Source organism: Bombus pyrosoma, linkage group LG12 (genome assembly GCF_014825855.1).
Source record: "Bombus pyrosoma isolate SC7728 linkage group LG12, ASM1482585v1, whole genome shotgun sequence".
NCBI lineage: Eukaryota > Metazoa > Arthropoda > Insecta > Hymenoptera > Apidae > Bombus > Bombus pyrosoma.
The window spans coordinates 8,930,916-8,958,132 of record NC_057781.1 but is presented as its reverse complement, the minus strand read 5'-3'; the positions used below and the strand labels follow the sequence as shown (position 1 = coordinate 8,958,132).

General features: G+C 41.1%; 2 protein-coding genes across 9 annotated transcripts in view; one reads left to right on the top strand and one right to left on the bottom strand.

The window, feature by feature from the left end:
• The window catches only part of LOC122573842 (insulin-like growth factor 2 mRNA-binding protein 1), a 58,183-nt gene extending 38,099 nt beyond the window's left edge, over positions 1 to 20,084 (top strand). For all 4 annotated transcript variants that reach the window (XM_043740749.1, XM_043740752.1, XM_043740751.1 and 1 more), the window contains exon 7: positions 9 to 20,084. In XM_043740749.1, the coding sequence (XP_043596684.1) occupies positions 9 to 233 (225 nt within the window). In that variant the 3' untranslated portion in view covers positions 234 to 20,084. The remainder of the gene's footprint in view (positions 1 to 8) is intronic.
• Positions 18,179 to 27,171, bottom strand: LOC122573843 (protein dissatisfaction-like). 5 transcript variants are annotated; one of them, XM_043740753.1, is made up of 8 exons: positions 26,764 to 27,171; positions 26,011 to 26,153; positions 25,705 to 25,838; positions 24,380 to 24,565; positions 24,140 to 24,253; positions 23,893 to 24,056; positions 23,557 to 23,803; positions 18,179 to 23,469 (listed from the first exon to the last, which is right to left on the bottom strand). In XM_043740753.1, exons 1-8 carry the CDS (start codon positions 26,776 to 26,778, stop codon positions 23,240 to 23,242), a joined length of 1,233 nt encoding a protein of 410 aa, XP_043596688.1. In that variant the 5' UTR covers positions 26,779 to 27,171; the 3' UTR covers positions 18,179 to 23,239. The 5 variants fall into 5 exon arrangements, with proteins under 5 accessions (XP_043596688.1, XP_043596690.1, XP_043596689.1 ...); XM_043740755.1 differs by having other exon boundaries at positions 25,723 to 25,838; XM_043740754.1 differs by having other exon boundaries at positions 26,020 to 26,153.
• Positions 27,172 to 27,217: the final 46 nt, after the last annotated feature.

Sequence of the window (27,217 nt, the reverse complement as noted above, 5' to 3'; positions counted from 1 at the left end):
ATTCACAGTCGGCACAGAGAAGAATTCGCGCTATGGTTCTACAGTCATCTGGTGCACCTGGAGCAGGTGTTGCAGGCTCACGCGCTGGTCGTGGTAGCAGCCAAGAAGGTGGTTCTCGTACTCGAAGAGATGGCAGTGCCACGTCCCAACAAGGTGGCACAGCGTCGCAACACTCAGCTCAGCAACAATCTAGTACTTCGCCTTCTAATCAACAGCAATCACAAAATCAGTAACGTCACTGAAACTTACATGACGCCGACCAACGCTTCAGAGAATCCGTTTGAATCGCCGGGGTGGCCTTCGTCGCTTTGACATTCTCTCGTAAAAGGCTACGTGCGACCTCCTTCTCGCGGGCTATGTATCCTTCGATGTACATAATACGAACGGTACTTCGCGAAAGCTATCGGTTCAAAATGTCACGTACAGTATCCGTACACACGCGCGCGCGCGCTCACACACACACACACACACACACACATCATATATGCAATAGAATCGGATAATATTTAAAATCATATATAGGTTTGATTCGGAACGGTAAGATGTGACATGATCGATGGCTGTTCTTGTCTTGTTTCCTCCCGCAGGCCCCTTTTATACCGTAGTTCGTCTTGTACGCGAGTTCATTTGTCGTAAGTACATTTTGTCGCGAGTCTCCGTGAACGCAATAAATATAGAGCATTTTATTTTTTAGACAGATTTTTGCAACAGAACTAATGGTAAATTATGTTATTGTTGACCGATTGCCATCGATCGTGACACTCGGCCTACGTCGTGTTCAACAACGAGCCTCTCGTGGCTCAGGATACACAGCTCTGTGAAGTGAAAGCGATGCAGAGAGCACCGCGTTGAATCAGACGGAAGTGTGCACGTTAGCCAACGAATACGCATCATGCGAGACGAAGTGAGACGAAAAATTTACTTCCTGCCCATTCGGAGCGGGGATGATAAGTTATAATCGATTCGTCCGTCGAAGAGAGATATACAGATTGTTCGCTCACTTCTTCTACGCGTGTTGCAGCACGTTTCGTTGCGAGTTTGCTTAATTCAGAAGTTGAAGCGACGAGTGGCACTCGAACGAATCGATTACGCAACGTTAACGAAACCACCTCGTCGATGAAATAGGATACGATGATAAGAAAAAAAGCATACACAACCTTATTACCTCATTCATTACCGTTAAAGATTTAATATGATAATGAAAAGTGAAACGAGAGAAAGGATAAAAACCAACTAATCTAAAAAAAGTCTACATAATATTAAAGTTATAATAATATACAGAGAAGTTAAGTAACGATTACACAATTATGTTATACATGTTACTACTACAACTACTATTATTACTAGTACTATTACTACTGCTATTAACTATCTACTTACTTCTACTAAGTACTCTATACAGAAAAGCGGGGTTTTTTTTTTTTTTTTTTTTTTGAAGAAAAGAAAAGAACTACTCTAGGTACAGTTTTTTTTATATCACAACGCAGAGAGACATTAATTAACGAGACTTAATTATCGAAGATAATGTGAACGAAACGTGACTCGTTCTACAGTTAGACGTAAGCCGAAAAGTTTTCATGGCAGATTCCCTCGTCCCCGCCCCTCTCGCGCCTGTAATACCAAAGAAGCGATTACGAGTTTTTGCGTATTAGTGAAGTGAAAATGCGTGACATGCGTATGGCGCGTTGAACGCTCTACTCGCCTCAAGTTCCTTGCAAGAGTCAAGAAGAGCAGCGGGAGGGGTCACAGACACAACGTAGACGGGTCGCGTCTGCTGAGAATCGACGAGTGGTTATTAGCGTCGAAAACAGCAAATGGAAGGAGATACCGACGAAAACAACATCCTTCGTCGTCGAGTCGCTTTTTGCAAAAGTGATCGGAAAGAAGAAACTGAGTCAACTATAAATCAAAGACGCTTGGAAGAAAAGAGAGTATAAACGAGAGGATGAATACCGAGGAATTGTTCGATGTTGTACATGGAACGGACGTTGTTTCGTGCTACGAGAAGGATGTTCCGCAAAGAGAGGAAGAGAGAATGAAAAAGCGACCGTTGGTGCGCACGAGAAAGCGAGAATCGCTTTCGACAAATGTAAGAAGTTTCAGAGACCGAAAGAAGAGCAAAATGATAAGACGATTGCTTACTATGAAACTTTTTCAGGGATTTCTACCTTATAAATGAATGTAATTATGTGTGAGTGTGCGTGTGTTGAATACTACTATTAATTGATAAGTAATTAATTACTGGTTAGGCTTATATGGCAAAGATACACAAGGAAAGATAGATTAGGATAATCGTGAGAAAAGAATCGTAGAAAGGAGAAAAGTGGGAAAAGTGCCGGAGGTGGAAGAGAGTGATATTTGACGAAAGAGAAAAAGCCATGTATTTGATATCGCTCTTCGCCTCGCGATGCGAGCGCGGATATCGCCAGCGAGTTATCGAATAAACAAAGATCGTACGTCTGCGAATTTTTATGAAATTCCGGCCCTCAACGATCTTTGTAAATTCTGTAATTATTTCTTTCCTCTATTTTTCTCTTGTTTTAATTATCTGCATATATATATATATATTATATATTGTATATATATATATATATATAGTCGTATCACTATTAGGATAGCGAATACTATTACGAATACGTTGAAAGTTTGATAAACGCGTTAGAAACTCGCAGCGATATCGCGTTTCCGGCACGGCGCGTACTATCGATCACGATAATTCTTACGATTCTTTCTGTGACAATTTGTCGTATATCATCGGCGAAAGGAATAATATGAAATTCGAGAAGAATTCAAAGATGGAGTGTTTTTTGACTTTAAAGAGACGATAGGCGAACGCGATGGAAAGATAAGGTTTTCCATTAACGAAGAATATTCGTGACCGATCGCGCGTAACTCCTAAGTCTTAAGTTTTGATTTATGAAAGCAGAAACAGAAAAAAAAAGGCATGAGTCTAACAAGTTGAGGGATACGATGGTTCGCACATGCATCGTACGGGCAGGAAACGTTTTCGCTCGAAACGGAATGATCGATCGTGTAAGAGATTTTATGGGGAAAACGGAGATTGGGAGGGAGAGTGAAGAAAGAGGTAGGAAACACGGTGAAAAGGAAGCTAAACGTTTCAGGACTATTTAAAACGGTGAAGTGAATTTTGCACTAATTTATCGAAAGAGACTTGAGAAACTGTTCGAACGGGCTAGATCCGTTTCAGTGATCTATAAACGTGACAGAGAGTAAAAAAAAAAAAGAAAAAAAAGAAAAAAGAAAAAAAAGGAGAGAAGATGAATTAACGGACTGACGAGACGCATCATCGCGTGCCACGAGAAGAGCATTCGCAAGATCGTTGAATCTCTCCGCCATCCAAGTTTCATTTTTAATTGTATTATAAAGGAACCTTGTCATCGTTTCATACGTTTTAACTTCTCCTATCGATAATAGAAAGTTTCGCTACCGGCAGAGATCGTAAATTACCCGGCGTTAGCCAGATTTCCTTGAAATTTCGTGGCGCGTGATCGATGCTCAATTAGTACGTTGAACCTGGTGGCCGGCATTCGCGCATAGCGACGAAGACGATAATCCTTTCCGGTTCACGGGATTGATCGGAAGACAGGGTCGTCGACCGTCGGTTCACCTCATGGCATTTGGAATGCGTTTAGTACAAAAATACAGAAGTTTAAGGTAGGTAGGAGGAAATCCAGTTTTACGAAAGAGAAAACGTGTACGTTGAATGGAAGGGAATTGTTATATCGCGTGTTAGGATTTTTGTTTATCGGCTGAGAAGGCAAACGGATTACAGAGAAACGAACTTCTGTTGAGTGTGCGTAGCGATACTACTACTATCGGCGGATAATGGAAAATTGAACGATGCAGAAGGTATGCAGAGGAAAATAAAGAGACGAACGCGAGCGGTGGAAGCTCGGCGCGCCAATGCTCTCCGCTCTCTTGCCTTTTTCTTTTTCGCTGCATCTCGAAGAGCAGGAGTGCCGGAAGGATTAAAAGCAGAAGGAAGGAAAATGAGAAAGAAGACACGACGATGCAGAGAGATAGAGATAGAGAGAGAGAGAGAGAGAGAGAGAGAAAAGGAGGGCGATATAACGGAAGAAGCGAACTCGAGCGAGGACAGATGGAAAAGAGTAACGACGCCGGATTTGAGTGGAAAAGGAAAAAGAGACAAAGCGGATAGAAAGGGAAGAACTACGTGATGAGAGAAGCGAGATAGCGACGTGAAAAAAGCGAAATGAATCTAAGAGTAATAAGTTTATTTTTGATACCTTGTTGGGGAGATCTAAGTGAATCTTTCTTTTTCAATTTTTTTGTTAGACGTTTTTAATAACTTAATGAATTTTAACGATATTAATAAAAATAAAAAAGCGAGGTGCGACGAAGAAAGTCTGAAATGTTTTTTAAATAGAGTTATAAGGAGATTATAAGGAGGAAGATGGTGTAGAAGAAGCGAAGAAGCGAAGCGGAGTGTTTTTCGTAAAAGAATATGTAACTTAAAGATTTAAAAGAAAGAAAGAAAGAAAGAAAAAAAAAAGAAGAAAGAGAGATGGGAGTAAAAAAGAATGAAAGAGATAAGATTTAAAAGAGCACGGCGCGCAGCTTTTTGCGCTGTGCGCGTCTGTAGCTCATCAGGGGAGGGGGGGATAAAGGAAACTTTAGTGGGGTAAATTGTATAATATATTTAATATATTTGGAGAGAACGGCGGCGCCAGGTCCGCTCGGCGAGCGAACGTCGTTTCAACGGCGAGCGACAAAGGCGATCGGGCTCGCAGTTTTATGCGACGCGATTTTCGTCGTTGTCGCTTCCTGAAAATGCTTACTCGCCCGCAGGCCTTCGCTTCCGTGCTTATTTATGAAACGTAAATATTTAAAGAGACGAGAGTGATTAACGTTTTGTAAAGTAAGAATAAAAGAGGATTAAAACGAAGAAGAATTAAAAAAAAAAAAAAAAAGAAGAAGAAGAATAGAAAGAGCGCAAAGAAAAACGAGGAAAGTGCCAAGAGACTAAAATCAATATGAACACAGTAGTAAGAGAATAACAGACAGACATCGTTTTATAGAATAACCACGAAACCATAGATCAATAAACGATAAACGTAAATCCGCCGGATAGAAATCCATAGAACAAAGGGAAGATGCAACACGCGACAAAACGAAGATACGCAACGGTTTCATAATCATCGGCAACAACGTCAAATTAAACGGAAAGATTCGCTTTACCGACCAAAAATCATTTACGCCAATTCGAGATCACTTGACGCTCCTTTTTCCTGAAACGATACACATCGAGGGAACACGTTCGGAATTCATTGATCTTTTCGGCCGAAACAACGAATCCAAATTTTTCACGTATTTTTCCACGGTCGATCGCACGCGAAAAACGTGTCAGAAAAAAAAAACGACAGAAACGCAAAATGTGTATAGAGAAGCACGACGCTAGTAAGAGTCACTATCGCTCTTTTCACAGAATTTCGTTGTTGCGCGGCACGAGAGAAGACTTGGTGGCAACAACGAAATCCATCGCCCCTACCCCTTTTCGGAATATCTCTTTGTAAAAAAAAAAAAAAATGAAAAAAAAATTAAAAAAAAGAAAGAAAGAGAAGTACGAATACAAAAGAAGAAAAAAAAAAAAGAACAGAAGAGAACAAGAAGGAAAGTTCGTGATCCGCACAATCTGCCCCGCACGTGAATTTTTACACCTTTAACTCGTTCATCGATCTTTGATTCATTTTTTCGTTGCGCTAATTTTTGAAAAACGAAATTTCCACGACAAGACGAAAGAAGAAAGCTACCGTAACGACAACAAAAACGAGAAACTTGAGGATTCAGTAGCGTAGAAAGTGAAAAAGAGGACATTGTTTAACTTCGTTGCTCGTCCACAGTACTTGCACTCTGTTTCGACAAAGAAAGAAAGAAAGAAAGAAAGAAAAAAAGAGGGACAAGTAACGAGAATTCGAGAGAATTTATGGTAATATACCACGCGAACACGATAAATGCAAAAATCATATTACACGCAACAACTTGATCAAACATTGAAAAGGAGAAAGCACACCACAACAACAAGCATCGCGATAACACGGAGATGAAAGTTAATTTTCCGGACGATTCCTCAGCATAGCACTTCTCAAACGCCACGTAGGAAGAGAAAGGAAGAAGGGATAGAGAGATTTGGAGAGAACGTGACAAAAGCCCGTTCGCGCACGCTCGGGAGAATGTACAAATCAAAGTAACAAAACTTAAACACAAAAAAAAAAGAGAAAAAATGGAAAAAAAATGAATATGAAGATTGAATAGAAATTATTAATATAAATAGTAATAACTTAAAGAAAAGAGAAAAGATTTTTAACGTTATAAATTATTATGCGCGTGAATTAAGAGGCGAGGAGTAACTTAATCTACTATTGGTTAAGAATACCAAGAAAACAAATGTACAAAATCGAATTATTGGTAAATTTAAATGTTAGTATTCTAGAATATTTTACCGTGAGAAATCGCACCTATCGATTTAGAATTGAGGAAATTTAAAGTAAGCTCGACGCTTAAGCTAAGATTTTCCATATATCCAGCGAGACAAGATTAAGATACAACAACAGGAACGGAAAAGTAAAAACAAGTAAAAGATCGTATCATGCATCAGGTAACAAGGTAACTTTGTCCGACGAAGAAAACGAGAACAATTCCTTCGATCGAAGCGTGAAACGTGCGTAACTTCAACTATCGTATGCGAGCCTCGACGAAACGAAGATAAGAAGCAGGAAATAAAAAAGAGAAAAATGAGAAAATGAAAAAAAAAAAATAAGGGAAAGAAAAGAGGAAGAAGAAATAGAAGAAAAGGAGAAAGATTCTTTCTTTTTGTACGAACGTCCAATGTCGTCGTCGACCTATCACCGACGACTCTTCTTAAGCTTTATCAACTTTTTATCACTTTCTTCGTATAGACTATTTGTACGACAGAACAACCGTCATTTTGTGTAGTTTTTTATCGAACATTTTTTGAAGAAAAAGAAAAAAAAAGAAGAAAAACAGAAGAGTGCTCCTCCACGGGAAACGAACTGCACACGCTGCTGGTGCAGGCGCGGAGAAGCACGCCCAGGCATAATAATATAACAGTTGCAGACGAAATACACGAGATGAAAATTCGCACGAGAAAACCGGCACGACGATGGACAAACACGACGAGAACTTTCAGCGAAGCTACGCTTACCGTCGCGGTATTAGAAAGAGAGTGGACAGCGAAACGGAAAGAGAAATACACAGAAGCAGCGCACAGAAGAGGCGAAGGACGCGTCTAACGCGTAACAGCTACGCGATTCGCGAGCAAACTTTCGATGAAACGGCAGAAGATACAAAAAACGAAAAGGAGACAAAAAAAAAAAAGAAAAAGAAAAAAGAAAGAGAATAGAAAGGAGAAAGAAAGAACTCCGAAAGATACTCGATGAAATAGACGATTCGCCACGTACGACACGGTGGCCGAAATTTCAAACAAAATCTTCCATTTCCGCGCACGTTTTAGATACATCATCGTACATAGCAACGACGCACATCATCTTTCTTACAGTTGGATCTACCACATAGTTGAAGGATCAGCGTATCCGCTCGACGCCGAACGAGCCGACAAAAATCGTTCTTAGAAGATAGAAAGAAGACGCGTACGAACACGCGTACTCTCGACCAATGAAATACAAAAGGCATAGGTTTCCGGCAGCCCATCCTACCGTTGGGACGAAAAGCTCGAAGAAATTGAAGAGAATACGATTAGAGTCCGCGCTGCACAATTTTGAACGGATCAGGTTGCCGAGATGAAATTCCCATCGCGACTATATCATCCCCCACCACTCGTGTATGAATAAGATCCGCGCTGTCGCAAAACGTTCTCGATCGCAAACGTTCAACAGCGTCACGCTTGACGATCTTTAATCGGTCTTCAGACAATCACAGCTCGATCCTTCCAGTTTTGCTTTTCAATGCTTTACCGTCGTCGATGTCTACGCAACGCAACATCCAACGTATATCGCGCATTCTCTTCACTCGCTCGTAGACCCCGAGACCAACAACCTTTAAAAGAAGAAAGAAAAAGAAAATGAAAATATCAGCAAAAAGACAGCAAGGGCGTGTACGATATATCCGTGATTCTCCTTCGCGGGCATTGCTCGGCTGTCTTCGATGCATACCATTATTATACAAACGAGACACAGAACATACTATCAGCAGGGTGGTTTACGCCGATGTCACCTTACAATATACATATTATCACGCATTGCGACGAAGAGGAAGAGGAAAAATAAGAAGAAGGAAAAAAGAGAAACCGAAGAATGGATCGCGATCGGTTCGATTCGTCATCGACTTACACGATCCTAATACTAAACACGCAAGAATATAATATATTTATATATATATTATAGAATATATAGACGTGCAAACGATTCGTGCACGCGGTTCGTGTTCCGCGTAGAGATTTTTACAATAGTAACGTATGGGTTATTATAGGGCGCTACATCGGGGATAGAAATACGAGAAGATAAAATATGGTAATATCGAGAGGCGATCATTCGCCCGACTCGTCGTTGCGAACAACCGATCAACGTTACAACACTTGGTATTTCTTTATTGATAACGATAATAATAATAGTGATAAACGAATAGTAATAGTGGTAAGGGATATAGAGTTTACCGGGGAAACGACTCGAACGGTAATTCGTTGCGGGTTACCGTTATCATCGTTTCACCGTGAAGACGAGATCGCGCGCGCGTATAAGAGAGCACAGGGGAAAATAGAAAGACGAAACCACACACCGACAAACCCTTGTGAGAAAAGGGTGTGGAAGATTATTTTGGGCTTTAGTATTAGTATTTCGAGGTAGCCGGAGTCAAGTATGGCAGTTCAGATTTTCGTAAGATCGCGAAACAGACCGCCGGTATGTTGATGCAAAGAGATAGAGAAGCAGTGGCACGGGATAACAGATTACGGGGGAAATTTCGTTTGCCCCGGTGGTCGTCGTTCGCGTCGGCGTTTCGTTTGGAGGGCAAAGTTCGCTCGCGGTCCATCGACTGGAATCGATCGACTATTCTTTTCTTTTTTCTTTTTTTTTTCCTTTTCCTTTTGCCCCTCGAACGAGACGCGGCACGAACGCTTTGGCCGGGAAACGCCGAGAACGCGAGATGGAATAATCAGGGCTGCTGAATCATATAATTCCGGGTCGAGAAACGGTTGCGAACCGAATACGCGGCGGTAAACGAAGGCCTTATTGTATACAATTTGGGCATTGTTGTTAATGTAACAGGTTCAAGTGATATCGGTAAGAGATAATATATCGGATAAGGTTTCTTTTTTTTTAAGGCGTGTGGCACGCGCGAATTGGGCGCGTAAAGAGGGATGAAAAAATTTGGTGAGAAAGAAGCGGAGCGAAAGGGAAACTAGAGTGAACGTGCGAGAGAGCGAGAGAGCGAGAGAGCTACTCTTGATCGGATGATGAAATACGCAGAAACATAATTTTTAAGCAGAGAGTTAGGAAGCTGAATAGAGTGAGAGACAAGTTTAAGAGCGAAGACGCGTCTTTTTTTTTTCAAAGAAGTCTTAATATATTATCTATTATTAATCCTATTGTTGCCAATAATGGGCATTATGAAGAAAACCGCGCGGGTATGTAACTTATTCTCTACACTGCATTTACACTCCCCCGAATTTCCCCAAGAAAACCTTGTATGCATATATAGTAAACACACATTATACACTATACACTTGTTGTACATAGATATATATTATATGTAAAGCTTAAACTTATTAACGAAACAGATTTAGTCTATGTGTAACGGATAGAAGAGGAATATGCAACCCGTGAAAAATAGCCGTTTCGTCGCGTATGGGTGAAAAGAGCGAATGAAGTATTTTTCTTTTCTTTTCTATTTTTTTTCTTTCCTTCTTTGAGACGAGCGCCATCACGATGCCGCGCTTTTGTTTTTCTTTCATTTTAAATATAAGCGAAAGTGTTTACACATGGTGCCGCATGTTATACGGGTAACGCGTGACCCTGTCACTACCGTTCCACCGTCGTCGCTCTCGTCTCGTACTTCGATGCAGAAACTTCAACGATTAATTATCCGTGCGCAGGTAGGCGCGCGCCAACTTTCTAACATCGATCATCGTTATACCGAGAACCGATCGGGGATATTATATACAAATATATTAATATATACATATGTAATTAGAGCTTGGTTCGAACGATGCTCGTCCGAAACCGGATGAAACATGCACACACACTGCCCGATGAATGCTGTACATAAGAGAAAGTTATTTTGCCAGAAACGCGATGAACAGAAAATAAGATAGAAGAACGAGACAGCGTTCCAACGAACAATACGACACGATCGATCGAGACGCATCGATCGTGTTTCTCATATCGAAGGACCACCCAGGGTTCCTCGAAGAGATCGATTCCCCAACGACTGGATCTCTTTGATCTGTCTCATTGAACAACGCCGATCGGCAATAATATACGTAACGAAGTTACACCAGTTAGTGGTGTCGTCACTGCCAAACGAGACGAGACAGCGGCTCGACGAAACATACAACTGCAACATTCTCCTAAACGTTGAAATATTCACGCGACACGCTAAAACAAGAACGATCGCAAAGGACGGGCGAAGGATAATATCGTATAGTCGTCGGTGTGCCGTCCTTCATATCGATGCTCTCTCCAGCGAACTCGAGCGACGATCCGAGTATCGCGTCGAGTCGAAAGAAAGGACGCGATCGGCCGTCGCTGATCGAGACGAGATGAGTAATACTAAAACCCAAAATAGCTGTTTCCGGCAGTTGGACCGATCGAAGGAAGTCGCACTATAAAGACGGAGAGAAGAGGCACGTTAGATGAGAAAGAGAGAGAAAGAGAGAGAGAGAGAGAGAGAGAGCGAGAAGATAAGAAGAGAGGAAGGGAACGATGTTAACGAGAAGGAAGAGCTTGTTTTTCATTCATTCGCTACCTCATGGATTAACTACCGTGTATCTTTTCTAATTTGGCGGCAAATAGAGGCACCGCAAAGCGGAGAGATGGAGGAAAGAAAGCAAGAACGAAGAAAATACAAAGATAGGACGCTGCAAAGCGTACAAAGAAAATAGACTCGTATATATATATATATATATAGTTGTTCGCGTTTTCCACAATTTTTTTTTTCTCTTTTATTCTTTTATTACCGAGCAATTTTATCAAGCGAAATCGTTTCGCGTGCTAGTACGTCGCTGAACGACAACGCGCCGTTATAGAGTATAAGTATCGTTCGCGAGTGTTTTCTTGCGATTTTTTTTTTTACACCAATCCTTGGTATTTCTGGTTCTTCTTTATCTCCGTTGATTCGTCTCGCGTTCTTTCGTTCGACGCGACCGTTTACCATTTACTTCTTTGATCGCAAGAAATATTTATACACGTTCTTCGTTTTTCCTGTTCGGTTTACACGTTTGTTTCGCACGATTGCCACGTTCGTGAATGTTGTTCTGTTAACCCGTTTGCCGATACATTTTATAACTTCTTTTTTATACATATATATATATATTTATATAGATATATATAGATATTTAACGCATTTATATCTTATTTTTCCGTTGTTACAAACGAACACGCGCAAACGAACTACACACAAACACGTAACACACATGCCAAGTCTCGTGCCAATCGTACGCTGCAGAGAAATTCCAACAAACTCGAAAGTAGAGAACCGTTCGATCGCGAGACTCGAATTGCTTTACCGATCGATGCTCACGTACGTCGTCGCACGTATTCATTCGTTTAACGAAAGATCACGGGCAGAAGAAAGGCACCGCGAACGCTTTTCGGTTAGGTCGACATTCGCGACAAACCGCTATACACAGGGCTGTACCATGTGTACGTTCTACGCGTACTGTGTATATCGTACGCACCGAAGCACCGAAGCGTCCGAGTCGAAACAGTTTCGTCAGATTGGTCGACCGAAAAAAAAAAAGTAAATTCCTTTTTCCTCTTTTCTTCCTTTCACGGGTGTCTTTTTTTTTTGTCTTCTTTCTCTTTTAGAAAAATCGTTTCGACGTTGGCGCTAGACGTTCGAACGCGTAGAAAATACGGTTGCGAGTATGCAGGCGATCGCGGGACCATATTAATTAATCAAATCGACGAGAAGACTATCATTCTTATATAGCAACGTAGCGAATGTTTCTAGCACTCGGCGGAACTCGATCAACGAAAATCTTCGATCGATTGATAATTGCTTTAACGACGTTAACGATCCGCGCGTAATTACTTTCAACTTGCTCTCGGAACTGTTCGAACTCGGTACTCGGTGCTGGTGCAGCGTCTGTCGAATCGTGTACGATGAAACATCGACTTACCAAAGGACGATAGATACACGTAGAAGCGCAAAAGAACAAGCAAATTCGATATCGAAACGGCAAACAGTCGGAGCAGCCCATTGGCGAGAAAAGAAGAATGCGCAGAGAATGAGAGAGTGAGAGGGAGTGAGAGGAACGATGGAAAAAGGGCGAGATCAATCTTTCGACAACGAGAATATTATTCGAGCCTTCTTGCTCGCCACTGCTGGCAAACGAACATCGAGAATCATCGATCGATAGAATTTCGGTATTTACCAGTATGCGTTTGCGCGAACTCGTGGCCTATCGAGCTAAATCATCGGGAAAAAGGGGAAGAATTTACACACTTATCGACGCGAACCAACTTCAAAAGATTTTCACGACAAAGAAAAATTACGATAGAACGTATAGTACCTTTCGACGCACAACGAGCCAGGCTCGATGAACGAACGATCGAGCGGGAGAAGCTACGCCGGATCGGCGTGGTCGCCTGCTCGTGAAAGAGAAGCAAAAGGAATAAATTTGTTGGGGCACGGGAAATGGAAGAAAAGCAGATAGTAAAATGCAAAAGTGACTCCGGGACGCCGTTTCGACACGGTGCTGCAGAACGTGCTGTTACGTAATGGGCGAAAAGTATAGGTGCGCAGGCGGACGACGATCGAACGAGAAGGGCTGGACGACAAACTGGACAGGCAATGATAGAAAATAGGGCCGAAAATAACGGATCATCATCACATTGACAGCAAAGGGAGGAGGACAGCTTTTCGTTTTGTATACACATATATATTATATACATATATTCTATATTGTAGAATATAGGGAAAAAGTGGACTGTGTGAAATTACAAAAAATAAAAAAGTAAAAAAACAAAGAATTACGAGATGGAAATGGAAGGGGGGAAAACCGGCGCGACCCTCGGCACGACGCCAGGGCGGCTGTACAAAAATGAAAAAAAAGAAAAAGAAAAAAAAAAGTAAAGATACTCTACTTCAATTTACCGAAATGCATCAAACGCAAAAGAAAAAGGGAAACGGATTTTTAACGATCTACGCATACTTCAACACACACACGCATACTATATATACATACATTATATATATATGGATATATAGCTATATATAAATATACGTACATTATTATACGCACGTCTAGGATGGCATGTGGGATCTTTGAACGGAGGAGAAAGCGAGAGATAGAAGAACGTAGAAAAGGATCCGACTAGAGACGATGTGGGCAAGGAAAAGAGAGGAGAGATATATCCATGCATTTTTCTGAACGATGGTTGCATGCATAACGAACTAAATAACCAAAACGGATAGCTTAATCCATAAATGAAAATAGAGCGGCAATACGCGCCGTTTCATACTTTTTTTTTTTTTTCGTCGCGAAACCGATCCCAAGGAAGAAGTACGATCTCTGAATCGCTGAATAATTCGCAGAGGATTGAAAGAAGGATGATCGTTGAGCGGGAAGGGAACAACGCAAAGTATCGCTGAATAATAAGAAACAAGCGGAAAAGATGTTACTTGGAAGTTAACACGTGCTTGGAAAGAAAAAGAGAGAACGCTATTTTCTTGACGAAAAATAAAATAATACTGAAGTTGCGCATTGCCGACGGAGACAACCTCCGCGCATGCATCTTTGCACTTGCTAATTTGGATGTAATCATGTTTTTTTTTTGTTTTAATATTTGCGCTACCGCAGGGCTTGTCGATGTTCGTCACTCTAGTCGCCTCGATCTGTATTTTTGATCGTTGACCGATAATGACGTACAGCCAAAGGGTGTGATATAAATCTAGTGAAAAAAAGAGAAGAGAGAAAGGAAAAAACCGATGGACGAGGCGCGACGAACGCGAGCCCTGCGATTACGATAATTTCACCATAATTAATTCATTTTTTTGTCTACTTTAGTTTACTTTAATTGCTACTATTCTACTATAAAAAAAAACTTCTACTATATAATCATTTACCACTATGGAATACTTTACTATCGTTAACTACTACTATTACTGCTACTAGTATTGCTGCTGCTGCTAGTACTACTACCGCTACTACTACTACTATTTCTACTTCTACTATTTCTACTTCTACTACTACTACTACTACTATTACTACTACTACTACTATTACTACTACTACTACTACTACTATTATACTACTATTACTACTACTACGCTATTACTACTATCTACGATTTACTATTACCGCCTATATATTTTTGCGTCTTGAATGATTCGATGAATTTTTTTGCTGCTTTCGCGTAAGACCCCATAAGAGAAAAAGAAAACTCGCTCTTTTTTCTTGATCCGAGAAGCTCGTTCCGGTAATGCCTGCCAGGGTGTATCAAGATTTCATAACTATTTTTCCGTTTACTAGGTTTTTTTTTCCCTTTCATTTGAAATGATCACGTAGTATCGTCGAGGCACATGGTGTATGTTTTTTCTTTATCACTATATGTGTGTGTATATATATATACACACACATACATGTATATATACGTACATATATATACATGTGTGTGTGTGTGTATATATATATACATACACACCTTTATTTTTTTTCTTTTCTTTTGGTTTCTTTTAAATTCGAAAACGGAAAGGAATTAGACAGATGGGACGTAAAGGGATTGCTGGTAAAATTTGATTTGGCGACGGACGAGAGATCTAAGAAGGAAGAAAAAACGAGGGAATGGACTCATAAGATATGGCGTATAATAATAATCTTAATGCTAATAATAATAGTAATAATAATAATAATGCTAATTCTAATGGTAACGATAAAGAAAAAGCTGATCGCAAGTACGAAATTGTTGACGCAGTTGATAGAGACCCGTGAGCGCGCCGCGTTTGGAGTGAGAGAAACGATTTGTCGAAGTCGGGATAAAACGAGAGACAGAGACGGCCTGTTCAATCGAGAAGAAATTCGATAATTAAAAACGCGGAGAAAAGGAGGAAAAAAGAAGAAAAAAGAAAAGTAAAATGGAAATACGATTGACAGGCGGGCGCGCGTTTTCTCGACCGATGGGAACAACGCGCGTTTCTTCTTTCTGGTTTTCGATTATAAAATTTTGTTTTTCTCCATCGTCACGTTTCAGTTCTGATCCTCGGGATGATCCTCCTTTTTTTTTCCTTTTTTTTTGTGATATTGTTCTATGTTTTATCATTATTATTATTATTATCGTCGCCCTACTATTTTTTTAAGCTCCTTTTTCCCCGAATTTCTTTGATTTTTCTTTTACTTATTATGGTCTTTGGTAGAATCGACAAATTCTGTTATTTTCTTTTTATGGTTTTTTTATAAATCATTGGAAATCGCGTACTCACTTTCGAACTCACACTCTTACACGCATACATACGTATATACACGGGCGCGTCCACGCGCCAACACACACACACACACACACACACACACGAAGATACGTACAAGTGCACGCATAGGAAACGCGTTAAGAAAAACATTTTCCGATTATTCGAAGGAAACAAATAAAATTTATGGTGTTTTTAGTGGATAATATTTAAATACTATATGGATAATCATTAAGTACATGAAGCATAGAGGTTAAAGTACATAGACATTAAGGCTGGAAAAAAAAAATGTATCTAAGCGAGCTGCTCCCCTCCGGATGCAAAATTTCTGCTTCGGTGACAGTCCGACCATCGTGTGGAAGGAAGAGAAAACATCGAGAGAACAAAGTCGTGTGTCTTGCTCTTCGAAGGATCGAGCCAACGATCGAGGAACGAAGGAAGGGAAAGGAATGGCGCTTTCGACTTGAAAAGACTCGTATTCGACCTGAAAAGACAACGAAATTGAATAAACGAAATTCCCGTTCGACCAAGAAGAGGCTGGCGAAAAGCTGAAGAAAAATGAAAGGGAAGACTAGAGAGTAAGAGGGGGAAGTAGCTGCGTTTCTCGTTTCTTTTCTGGAGGGAGAGCACCCGCTAGCGAGTTTGGTTTAAAAATTAGTATGTGAACGTGAGGAATTGCCCTGTATCGTTGGAAACGTAAAGAAAGACGATTCGAAAACCATAACCGGACTATAAATTCGACGAAGTGAACGAAAAACGAACGAAAGAAAGTGGAGAAGAGGGAAATCACATTTGGGAAAAAGGGAAAGACGAAGGTAATATTTTTTTTTTTTTCATACGAGCACAGTAACAGTGGGATTAGCCGTGCGTGTAAACAGAATAGACGAAAGGAAAGCTGAGATTCAGTTTTCTTCGCACAGATCAGAATTTTCCTAACGAAACCGCGCATCTTTTTTTCCGATCGAATAAATCGTCAGCATACACACACTTGCATACGGTTAGATGATAAACAGTGTGCGTTGGAAAACACCATGTACGCACGTGCATACGAACACACGCAAATAGAACCGTCGCGCATGCCAATGCAAATACCGAAAGAAAGAAGAAAAACGGGAAAACGTATATACACAGATGAGAATAACGAAGAATATGAGGAAAGAAGAAGAAGAAGAAGAAGAAGAAGAAAGGAAACAAAGAGACCGATTCTCTCCGCCTGTAATAAGCGTCTAAGAGTTTATTATCGTACCAGATTTACCATAGAAAAGCTATATTATATATATCGGATACATATATATATATATAGATTATTCTATATATCTACACCGTAATAACGTCATATATATTTTGTCAGTTTTTTCTTTGTTTTTTTTTTTCGTAAGCTATATAAGAGGGAATATTCGCAGAGGGGAAAAAAGAAAAAGAGATAAATAGATAATACGAGAAAAAGAGAGGGAGAGAGTTTAAGACGTTTTAAAATAGAGAGGAAAGACGCGAGAATAAGAGTAGCGTGGAGGAAGCTTGCAAAGAGCGGTGATAAAACGGGGATAGAGATCGCAAATAATAATAGTATAATAATAATAATGGAAACCGGATGGCATTTAAAGGTACCTATTAATTAAATAACAATTATTATTAATAATAGTAAGGTTTAACGCAAAAAGTTCTAACGCAAGAGTGTCCATGCAACAAGAGTCTTTCTCCGACCTTTTTCTCCGATACCGTTTCTTTTTTCCATACTGTCTTTTTTTTTTCTCTTTTCTTTTCTTTCTGTAAAGTTAAACACCGTTATCGGACGAATTTGTTAAACGCAGTACTCTTCTTACATTTGACACGTATGCCGCATCTGTGAAAGCGTGACATTGATATACAAATCATAAGTGCAATAGTTGTTACAATAGAACCCATGGGATTTTTAGAAAGGCGTCGCCGTGCCGGCCGATCTCGTCGGCGTCACAGGGCGTCGAGACACAACGTTCGCCGTCGCTTCCCCTCACCATATATTTATTACTTTATCGTCTCGCGATCCTTCTTCGTTCTCGTGTCCACAACACCTGATCTCGTCGTCGTTCTTTCCTCCTTTCGTCGTTTCTCTATCTTTGTTTTCCTTTTCATTCCTATCTTGTTCGTCCATCTAAGCTTACTTCCTCGAGCCGTCTGGAAGGACGCGAGAGACTTGGGCCTTATGAAACGTTTTTAAACGGAAAGGAAAGCGACGCTGTTGGACGCTCGACGCCCGCGACGGGGGTGGCCGTCGCGCCACGTCTCAACACACTACTACCTCGCAAATTTCAGAGCTACAAAGCAGATATTACCGTACCTCAATTACACGCATATACGATAGAGAACGCAGAGAAAAATGAAACTAGCCAGCGACAGGAACATAGGGAAGGAAGATAATGAAACAGATAAATACGAGATAACGAAACGATCAATACGATAAATGATGAAGAACAATCGTATATAGGGAAGAATATATAGACGATAAGCCACGTTTCAGTTGTCGGATATATATCTCTTTCTTTTATCTTTTGTGTCTTCCTTTCTTTTTTTTTTTTTGCCATCTCACAACACCATTGTGATGTACACACACGCATAGGGAAAACCCAGTTAGAGATTTCTTTCTTCCGATAATCATGCGTGTAAAACGACGATATATAGCTGTTGCATCGTGTCGTTGACGTTTGATACGCGCATGGAGATTTTGCACGATCGTAATCGACGCGAACGAGGAGAGACCGCAGTCACAACGTTACCACGTTGTAATCACTGATCTTTGCACGGAGAATTTCAACCGTGGATATTTCAATTCTTACGTCTCGCAAACAGATAGCATCGTAAACATGTACAGTTGCTCTCTCTCTATAAATATATATATAATCCTCGTCGATCGATTCGATCGGACGAATCCCAAGTTCTACGGTCTTTGTTCGATCTGTTTCGTTTCCTTCGCTCGTTTCGCATGGGACGTGGACGAGTTCGAAAGCAACAGCACAGATAGGAAAGATATATATATAGATATAATATTATACATATACTCGATGGTTAATAATAATAATAATAAAAAGAAAAGGAGAAGTAAGTCGCGCGCGAGAGAGTGAGAGAGAGAGAGAGAGAGAGAAAGAAAGAGAGAGAGAGAGAGGAAGATCGCAAAACAGTAAGGAATAATCCAGCAAGAGAAATGTCCCCAACCCTATCCACAGACCCCCTCCCCCTTTCTACAATAGGAAATAGTTGAACGTGAAATAGCGATGATAAAACAATTATGAAATAGAATTATTGTATTCGCGAGCTCTGTCGAGGCGGAGGGCCTTTCCGTCGAAACAACGCGCGAGACCTCCATTTTTATTTTTTCGCGATTCTCGCCCGTTGCTGCTCGCCGGAGGCTCTCCTTTCTGAATGTACATAGTGTGAAGTAGCTAGAGTTTCTCGTTTCTCGACGATCACCTCCACACGTTCGAACCACGTTTTGCCTCCTATCGATACGAAGATGCCCGAGTCTCGTTGAACGTTACCTGTTTCTCTTCCTACGCCGTCGCCCCCTCCGCCCTTCGCCGTTTTTTATCAACAAACCGTAGAAAGCCGAAATAATCGTACACAGTTAAGAAATATATCCTGATACATCGTGCCTCGAGAACCTGCCGATCGGATGCGCAAGCCGAACAAAACGGATCCTATCGTTCGATCGTTCGATGCTCGTCTTTATTTGTTTAAACGAACGAGACGTAACGAACGTTGTCGGACATGGTAACGGTATCCGTTGGGATAGTTGATGGAATCGTTAACTAGCACGCGTCACTGCCAACCTTCGAAAAACCATCTCGACAGCAATAAAAAGGTGTCGTCTCGTATCCGGTAGCCAGCGGGGTTTCTCGTAATACGACTTCTGCGAAGTAAAGATATTAATAATTCTATAATATAGAACTGTAAAGACAGGATTATTATTGTAAATGCGTGATTATCGATTACGGGCGTAGAGGAAGAGAAAACAACGAGAGTCGGAACGTCGATAGGGAGGCGTGTAGGCTTCGACGGATTTCTAACTTCTTTTTTTTTTTTTCTCTGTTGTGTCCATCGTCGGAGCGGAAGAGATGGACGAGAAACGAGGCACTCTACGGTCGTCAGAGCAAACAACCTGTTATATTTCGTCGCGCCGAATTGCCCGAGAGCGTCCAGAGAACCGCCGAGAACAAGACACAGGGTAGAGAGAGAGAGAGAGAGAGAATCGCTGAGAAGGTGGATTTTAGGCGCGCGAAAGTTTGCAGACAAAAGAACGAGAGAGAGAGAGAGAGAGAAAAAGAGAAGAAAACGGTTATATGGATCGATCGGTTGCTCGGCGACTCGCGGACTCGTCTCGGGCTCGGTGGACGATGATTTGTTATTATACCGAAATCTGTTAGTTTTTTGTCCTACATATTAGCGTTAAAATAGAATGGGAATAGTAGAAATGCCGTTGTGTTGTTTTTTTGTCTCTTTTCTTTTTTTTTCTTTTTTTTTTTTTTAAAGAGAACGAAGAAGATAAAAAAGAAGTAAATGTAATTAAGAATCGACGATTTTTGTCATCGTGGGTATAATATAAACGCGAACACGGGAGAAAAAGTGAACGGAAAGATGAAAAAAAAGAAAAAGAAAAAAGAAGAAGATAAAGAAACGAAAATGGATTTTGAAAAGGTAACGAAAATTAAACGAAACGACATTAATAATGGGCATATTATGTGAATTCGATTCGCGCTACTGGTTGAAAAGATACAGGAAAAATCGGGCGAGACGCCGATGTACGCGCGTCTTTTTCATTTTGTAACGCTCATGCGCCAGCTAACGTCGCTTTTCTTTCTTTTGGCTGAACGCGCGGACAAAGCTACCGTTTTGTTCGTGCCATCGAAAATTCGAAAGTTCGCAAGAGAACGAGAAAAATCACTTTTCGTGTGTTTGCTTTTCGCGGAAGAAAAAAAAAGGGAAAATTCGTGTATGCTTCCTTCCCTTCGTGTCTCCACAAAATTTATCGCTTTTTAATTATTATCATTATTACTACTACTACATTACTACTACTACTTACTACTACTACGCTACTACTACTTACTACTACTACTACTACTACTACTACTACTACTACTACTACTACTACTACTACTACTACTACTACTACTACTATTACCATTATTATTCGTATTGTTATTATTCTTATTCTATTATTAATTAAGAAAATTACGGGGAACGAAGAGCGAGAGAAATCGATGTTGAAGCGCGCGCGTGAGCGAAGATGCACCGTGATCATCAGCGAGCGATACGCTCGACGAGAACAATTCCTCACAAATAAAGATGATAAAACGTAATTAAAAATAAAGATAAATAAAGTAATATTATAGATGAGAGAAAAAGGGAGTAGTAATGGTGAATTGAGGGAAAAAAGAACACACCCACACGCAAACGAACGACAAACGCAGCGAGACCGATTTGCTTAATAGCGAAATTTTATTAAATGTGTGTAACTCTCGAAATAAAAGTCTATTTGAATGTAAGCGCGTTACGCGAGAGAGGAAAGGAGAACGGTATTACTAATAAATATTATCAGTTATTCCTAAAACGAGTAAAATATAGAAAAAAAAAGGAAAACGAAAAGCTGGACACACCTCATAAAATAGATAGATTTCAACGCAGGTAAAAGGACTTTCTTCATTCGTTTTTTTCTTTCTTTTTTTTTTTTTTTGTCCCCCAGTTTCATCGTAAACGCGCATAATATTACGCGTTTTTAGATACCGCAAACAAGCCGAAGGAAAACTAAGGAACGTGTCAAACAGAGATAGAGGGTGGGATGATACGTCCTCCGAGTTCAGGAAAAGTAGTTTAAACGTGTTTCAGGACGGTCAGAAAAGAAAAAGAAAGGAGATGGAAAAAAAGAGCGAAGAGTAGCCAGTGTAAAATTTTCCCGTTTCTTTCTTTTCTTATGTCCGAGCTCGTATCTCAAATTCGCAGAAAGAAAAAAACGAAAACACGACGGTCGTACTTTTTCGAAATTCTCTTTCGTACCGTTGGATCTTGCCACGATTTCCAGCGATTCCCGGAATAATATCCAGAGAAAGAAAGAAGAAAGAAAGGGAAAACAAAGAAGTTCCTAATCGCCGATCCATTTTTCCCATTTCTATTCCCGGACATCGGAAACGTTTTCCCATTTTTATTCGTTCGTCGACATCGTTCTTCGATCGATCTGTGCGAGATCTTCCATTGTTACCGTTTTCAACGTTACCTTCCACCTTGTACTTCTTGTTTTCGTCTTCCCTCGTCTGTCCATCCCGTACCTTCCAATTTCCCTGTCTCTCCGTCCTTGTCTTAGTCCACGGATAAAAAAAGGCAAAAGAACTGAAAAAAAAAAAAACGAACGAATTCATAGCACTCGGAGCTACTTTTTTTCCACTCTACAACCTACATCTAACAGGATAACCGAGGGAAATTTTTTTTTTTTATCGTCGTACGTATTCCGGGCAATGAAACAAGAGGAAAAGAAAATGGAAAAGAAGCGACAGTTGTCGCTTTCGGGTTGAATATGTTTTACATACACAAACACACAAGCAAGCCACACAAGGACGAAAAAATAATAAGAAATCAATCTATAATGAATTTATGTGTAACATTTAATTGAGGATTGTATGTAATTGTATATATATGTATATATATATATGAGTACAATGCAGTCCATGAGTTAAGATACATTCTCCTTTTTCTACAATGAAAAAAATAAATTATTCTAGTTAATAAAAAAAAAAAAAAAGAAATTACGGTGTGCGTTAGTGTCTCTTTTTTTTCTTTGATGCCAATCTTCCCGATGATCATCCATAAGAGTAACTTTTATTTAACGTCGCGAATGCCCATACACTCTGTAAACGAATTTTATTGTTGTGATGTGGAAATAAACGTTTCAAAAATTCTGAGCGTTTTGCTGAAATAAACCGAACAATCGCGTCGCCTACAATCTGTCAGTGTCTTTCGATTTCACACATTCTCTTCGTTCGTGAATGAACTCCGCCTGTCCCCAAGTCTTCCCGCAATCTTTGACAAGTTCACGAATCTACCTGTATATATCGAAAATGGTTCAGGAAATGCATCTTACGATTAACGAGCGAGATATTTTTAATTTGTCGATAAAGATGGAAAAAAAGAAAAAAGAAGGAGAAAAGAAAAAATACAGTTTTGTAATAAAAGAGCAACGTTTCACTTCGCTAATATATTATGGAACGCTTACTTCTAATACGTATATGTACAGGTCGCAGTTAGACTTAACAGTGTCAGATTGTAATTTACAATACGCATAGGAAAGAATTGACTAGATTTTACGTAAACGTTTAATACTTTTCGAATTATTCCGCCGACTTTCGATTTCTATGAAAAATCTTCTTTATCGACGTGAAAACGGTCGATGCATCGGTACTACTACTCCTCGTCTCCTTGTGATTTGAAAAGAAATAGCGAACAGTAAAACGCCGAAATCTCACTGGAATCATTGGAAACGATCGTTCCTCCAAAAAAGTTGCAATTGTCTTTGTAGCAATTGTTGATATAAATTGGTAGCTTGCCCCAAGAGTATCGTACCGACCGAGTCGAATTGGCGTTATGTCGGCCTCAGTGCACTGACCATGTCGCCCAATAATCGTTCCACGCTGACATCCCCTACCGTCGGCTTGAACAACAATTCTTGCAAGATTGATCGACAAAGCGCGCGTGCAGGCGGTAACAGCAGCAAAAGTCGTCCAACCCTCCGTGCATCCCTCTCACAGAATACAGCTACCGTTTGTTCTTGTAACGCTGTTATTCGCCCTGGTTCACACAGTCCTCGCGATTCTAAATAAACGTTCACATTCTTATCGCACTATTTCTCTAATTAACGTTTATGCGATTAATTTTAACATTCGTGCAAAGTTCTTTTACCTCCTTTGAAGAGAACTATGGCCTTCAAGCAGGCGTATTCCGAATGATCGACCCTGAGGAGAGCACATTTTGCCAGTAACTCTCGCAGCTTCCTTACTTCGTCGACGAGCGTCTCTTTTCTTTCGGATGATAAATCGTTCGGTACCAAAGCGGATTCTTCGACTGGAAAGTTCCACTGCGCGGCGGTCAACACGAAAAGCTCGCTCCAAGATTCTTCCAGTAGGATAGTTTGGTCCCTGTAGGGTAGCTTAAAAGAAACGCCAAAAGATCTTTATTAACACGATGCTAATTCGTCTTGACATTTATATAAAGATAACGCGTGAACACGCGGATTACTTGTAAGAACGAATGGATGCTTCTCGCCCATCTGACAGCAAAGAAGAGTAATTTCGCCGCAAATTCGTAGATGTTCTCCGTGGGTAAAATAGAGAAGCTAGATATATATTCTGTTGCTCCAGAGTTCGTAACCGACGGTGCTAGACGAGCGCTTGCGAGTTCCTCTGCAAAATTCATAGATATTCGTCGTTCGAGCGAACAATCGTATCTCGATAAACGAGCGAAATTTCTACGAGAAAATTCTTACCCTTTGGTTCGATTCTCGTTTCGATCGGTCCAGCCTCCTCGGAACTCGTCACCTCGTCCTCTTTAGCTGTGTTCACTGTTAACGGCTCTGTCGGTGAACGTGGCAAAAAATGTGCTACAAATGAAAAAAGTATCGTAGTGACTGTTTGTACAACGTGAAATAATTTCCCATACGTTTCTACGTTCTCAAAGATGAAATAACTTAGGATCAATTTATAATAGAGTAGATTGTTTCGCTTACCGACCGATGGTGTAAAGGCCGACATTGTCGGCTTGAAGGGAAATAGCGCAGGATACAGAAGGGGATGGTAAGGGTTGCTCGCCGCGTGGTAAACGTGTGGGATTCCAGGATATAATACCGACGGACCTCTTCTCGCGGCTGCGACCAGGGACGACGTATTTCGTGGAGCTCTTTCGTGCTGCACCGCTGTGAGTATCATAATTCCTTAGTATTTCATATTCAGTTATGCATTTATGGCCAGACAGACAATTTATTCTATTGGCGTCGAAACAATCCCAACTATAATGCTTTATTTCTTAATATCATGTAATACCTCGATAGACATAAATCGATTTTCAAGTCGTCAAGTATTTCAAGTACACACGCGCGAAATATATATCGTAAACTTCACGATTAAATTCCACTAATTTAACGCGCATATTAAATTCTTATCTGGCACGAAACGGAATTATAACCTAACCCCAACGAATTAACCCCCGGTTTAAAATCAAACATCCCTTACCCACATATGTTGCTATACGAAAACAAAATCCCGCTTCACCCTGCGATCGATTTCATGCTTTTTTTATAGCATCGGCAGGGATATAATCAAAACCATGAGAGCGGAGACCACTAATGGTACCTTTTCTGCCCTCCTTCGCTAATTGATATCCCCGCGCAATCAAGTGTTTGGATTATCGGGTCGGGCTAGAAGTGTTTACAAAACCTGTGAACGTCAGGCTGCTTGTGACACTGCTCGCGGCATGGCTAACTTTCCGGATTCTGGCGTGAGCAAGCACGAATATAGAATTTCATGTGGGTGCGAGCACCCTTTTTTCCTCTCTCTCTCTCTGTCTCTCTCTCTCCACTCGCCAGCCCTTCGAGCAACTTCCCTATTTCTTTGTTGGCGAACGAAACGTCACCATGCATTGTAATATTGTGGATGTTGGCTACGAATGTTCGTGCATTCGCGCGGGTACGCGGGTGCAGTAGCGAGGAACGTATCGGCGCCTGTCATCCGCAAACCTTTTGACGAACGTGTCGACGTCGAATCTCGGGGATGTTAAGGCGAAGCTAACTTTCCAGTAAGTTTCTTCTCGTTCGACGCGTGATGTATTTCAACGACGCTTTTAGAACGAGTATCGAAGATAGCGGATACGTTTTGAAACTGATTCTTTGATTCTTTGAGATTAAATTATGCCTTACGTTTGCACACGAACGAAAAACTGTTCGAGTTCTCGGCGCGCCCGACAGTCTGACATTTGCAGCTTATTTTCTACGAAGAAAGCCTTATGAAAGAACGTCGAATCGAATTTGTTACGAGTAAAGAATAAAAACGTAATCACCGTAGAAACGAAGCGTACCATCTCGTTTCATGTTGACCTGAAGGCACTTGGTAAACCGACATGCCTGGCACTGATTACGACGAGAAACGTCCACGATACAGCGACCGTTCTCCTTGCAGACGTAATCCAGGTTTCTGCACGACGGAATTGAATATTATTAGAACTTAATTGCCCAACTAGATTTCGTTAAATTTAAACCGACAGTTAATAGCGAAATAAATATTAGCATACGCCTCGTGTTTGTTAATCGTTGCATGAGATTTCCTAGCGACGCGGTTACATCGAAAACCACAGCAAGTTAATTACCTCGCATACCTGCGGATCGACCGCTTAAAGAAGCCACGGCATCCGTCGCAACTCGGTACTCCGTAATGCTTGCCGGATGCTTTGTCGCCGCAAACTTTGCACAAACTCTCACCCCGGCTACTGTCCTCCATGCTTTCCTGAAACTTAGTCGTGAAAATGCAATTACCAGATTTTAAACTGTTCGACGTTCTTCGAAACCGATATCGCGAATTACACTTTTGTTTCTCGTTATTCGATTATAAATTTCTTTCCTAAGATTCAACGATGTTCGTTGCTTCTTCTCGTCAATAACGGCGATAGCGTTGCATTCTAGCGTTGCAATCCGATTTTCGTTGCGACCATCGCCGCTCTCCCCGCGATGTCTCGTTCAACGGAAGGAAGATATAGTCACGGCTCGTTGCATACTGCAACACGTAATGAAATGTTGAACGATGGTTGAACGTCGCTCGATTCTCTCAATGCTCGCGACTTATCCACTTCTCCGATATTACGCCGAGATAACCTCTCGTCCCACTATTTACACGATGTTTCTTATTCTTTCGACCAGCGATCATAGATTACCCGTAAACGCACGCAAACGTCCGAGCTTTGATAATGACTCTGAAGGAAGAAAATCGCTTGCGCGATGAAAAAACGAAACGGTACAAAAGTCAGAAAGTCGGGGGGAAAGTCCGACGTCGAGCTAAAATATCCCTAACGCTTCCGTTGACTTTTGCAACCCCTTTCCCGGCATTGCTCACGGCTGTTCTCCACCTCTTCGTTCTCCATGTCCCTTTCGCCGGCGAGAGTTCCCTCTTTGTCGAGGGCCTCGGCCCGGCTCTGCCACGGTCTTTCTCGTTCTAACAGGATGCCCGGCCACCTGTAGGGTTCCCAGGCTCAATAATGCATCGGTGACGTGGAGCATCGCTCAGGCTCGTCGATGGTAAACCACCGAGAGAGAGTCCTGGTGGATGATGCCATGGTTCGCCGCACCCTTCCTCCCGAAGACCAGTTTCACCGACACCGTCATTATCGTTGCCGCCATCAACCCTCAAAGAGATCTGCTGCCAGTGCAGTGGCCTGACTTCTTAATAGTCTGGCCATAGACAGGCAGGAGGAACGCTGGCCGTCGCATGCGAGCGTTAACTTGCCATAATATTTTTATCGCCCGATGACTACTTTCGCCACGCACATGACGGAAGCGTTTTATAGTTGCACGACACACGGA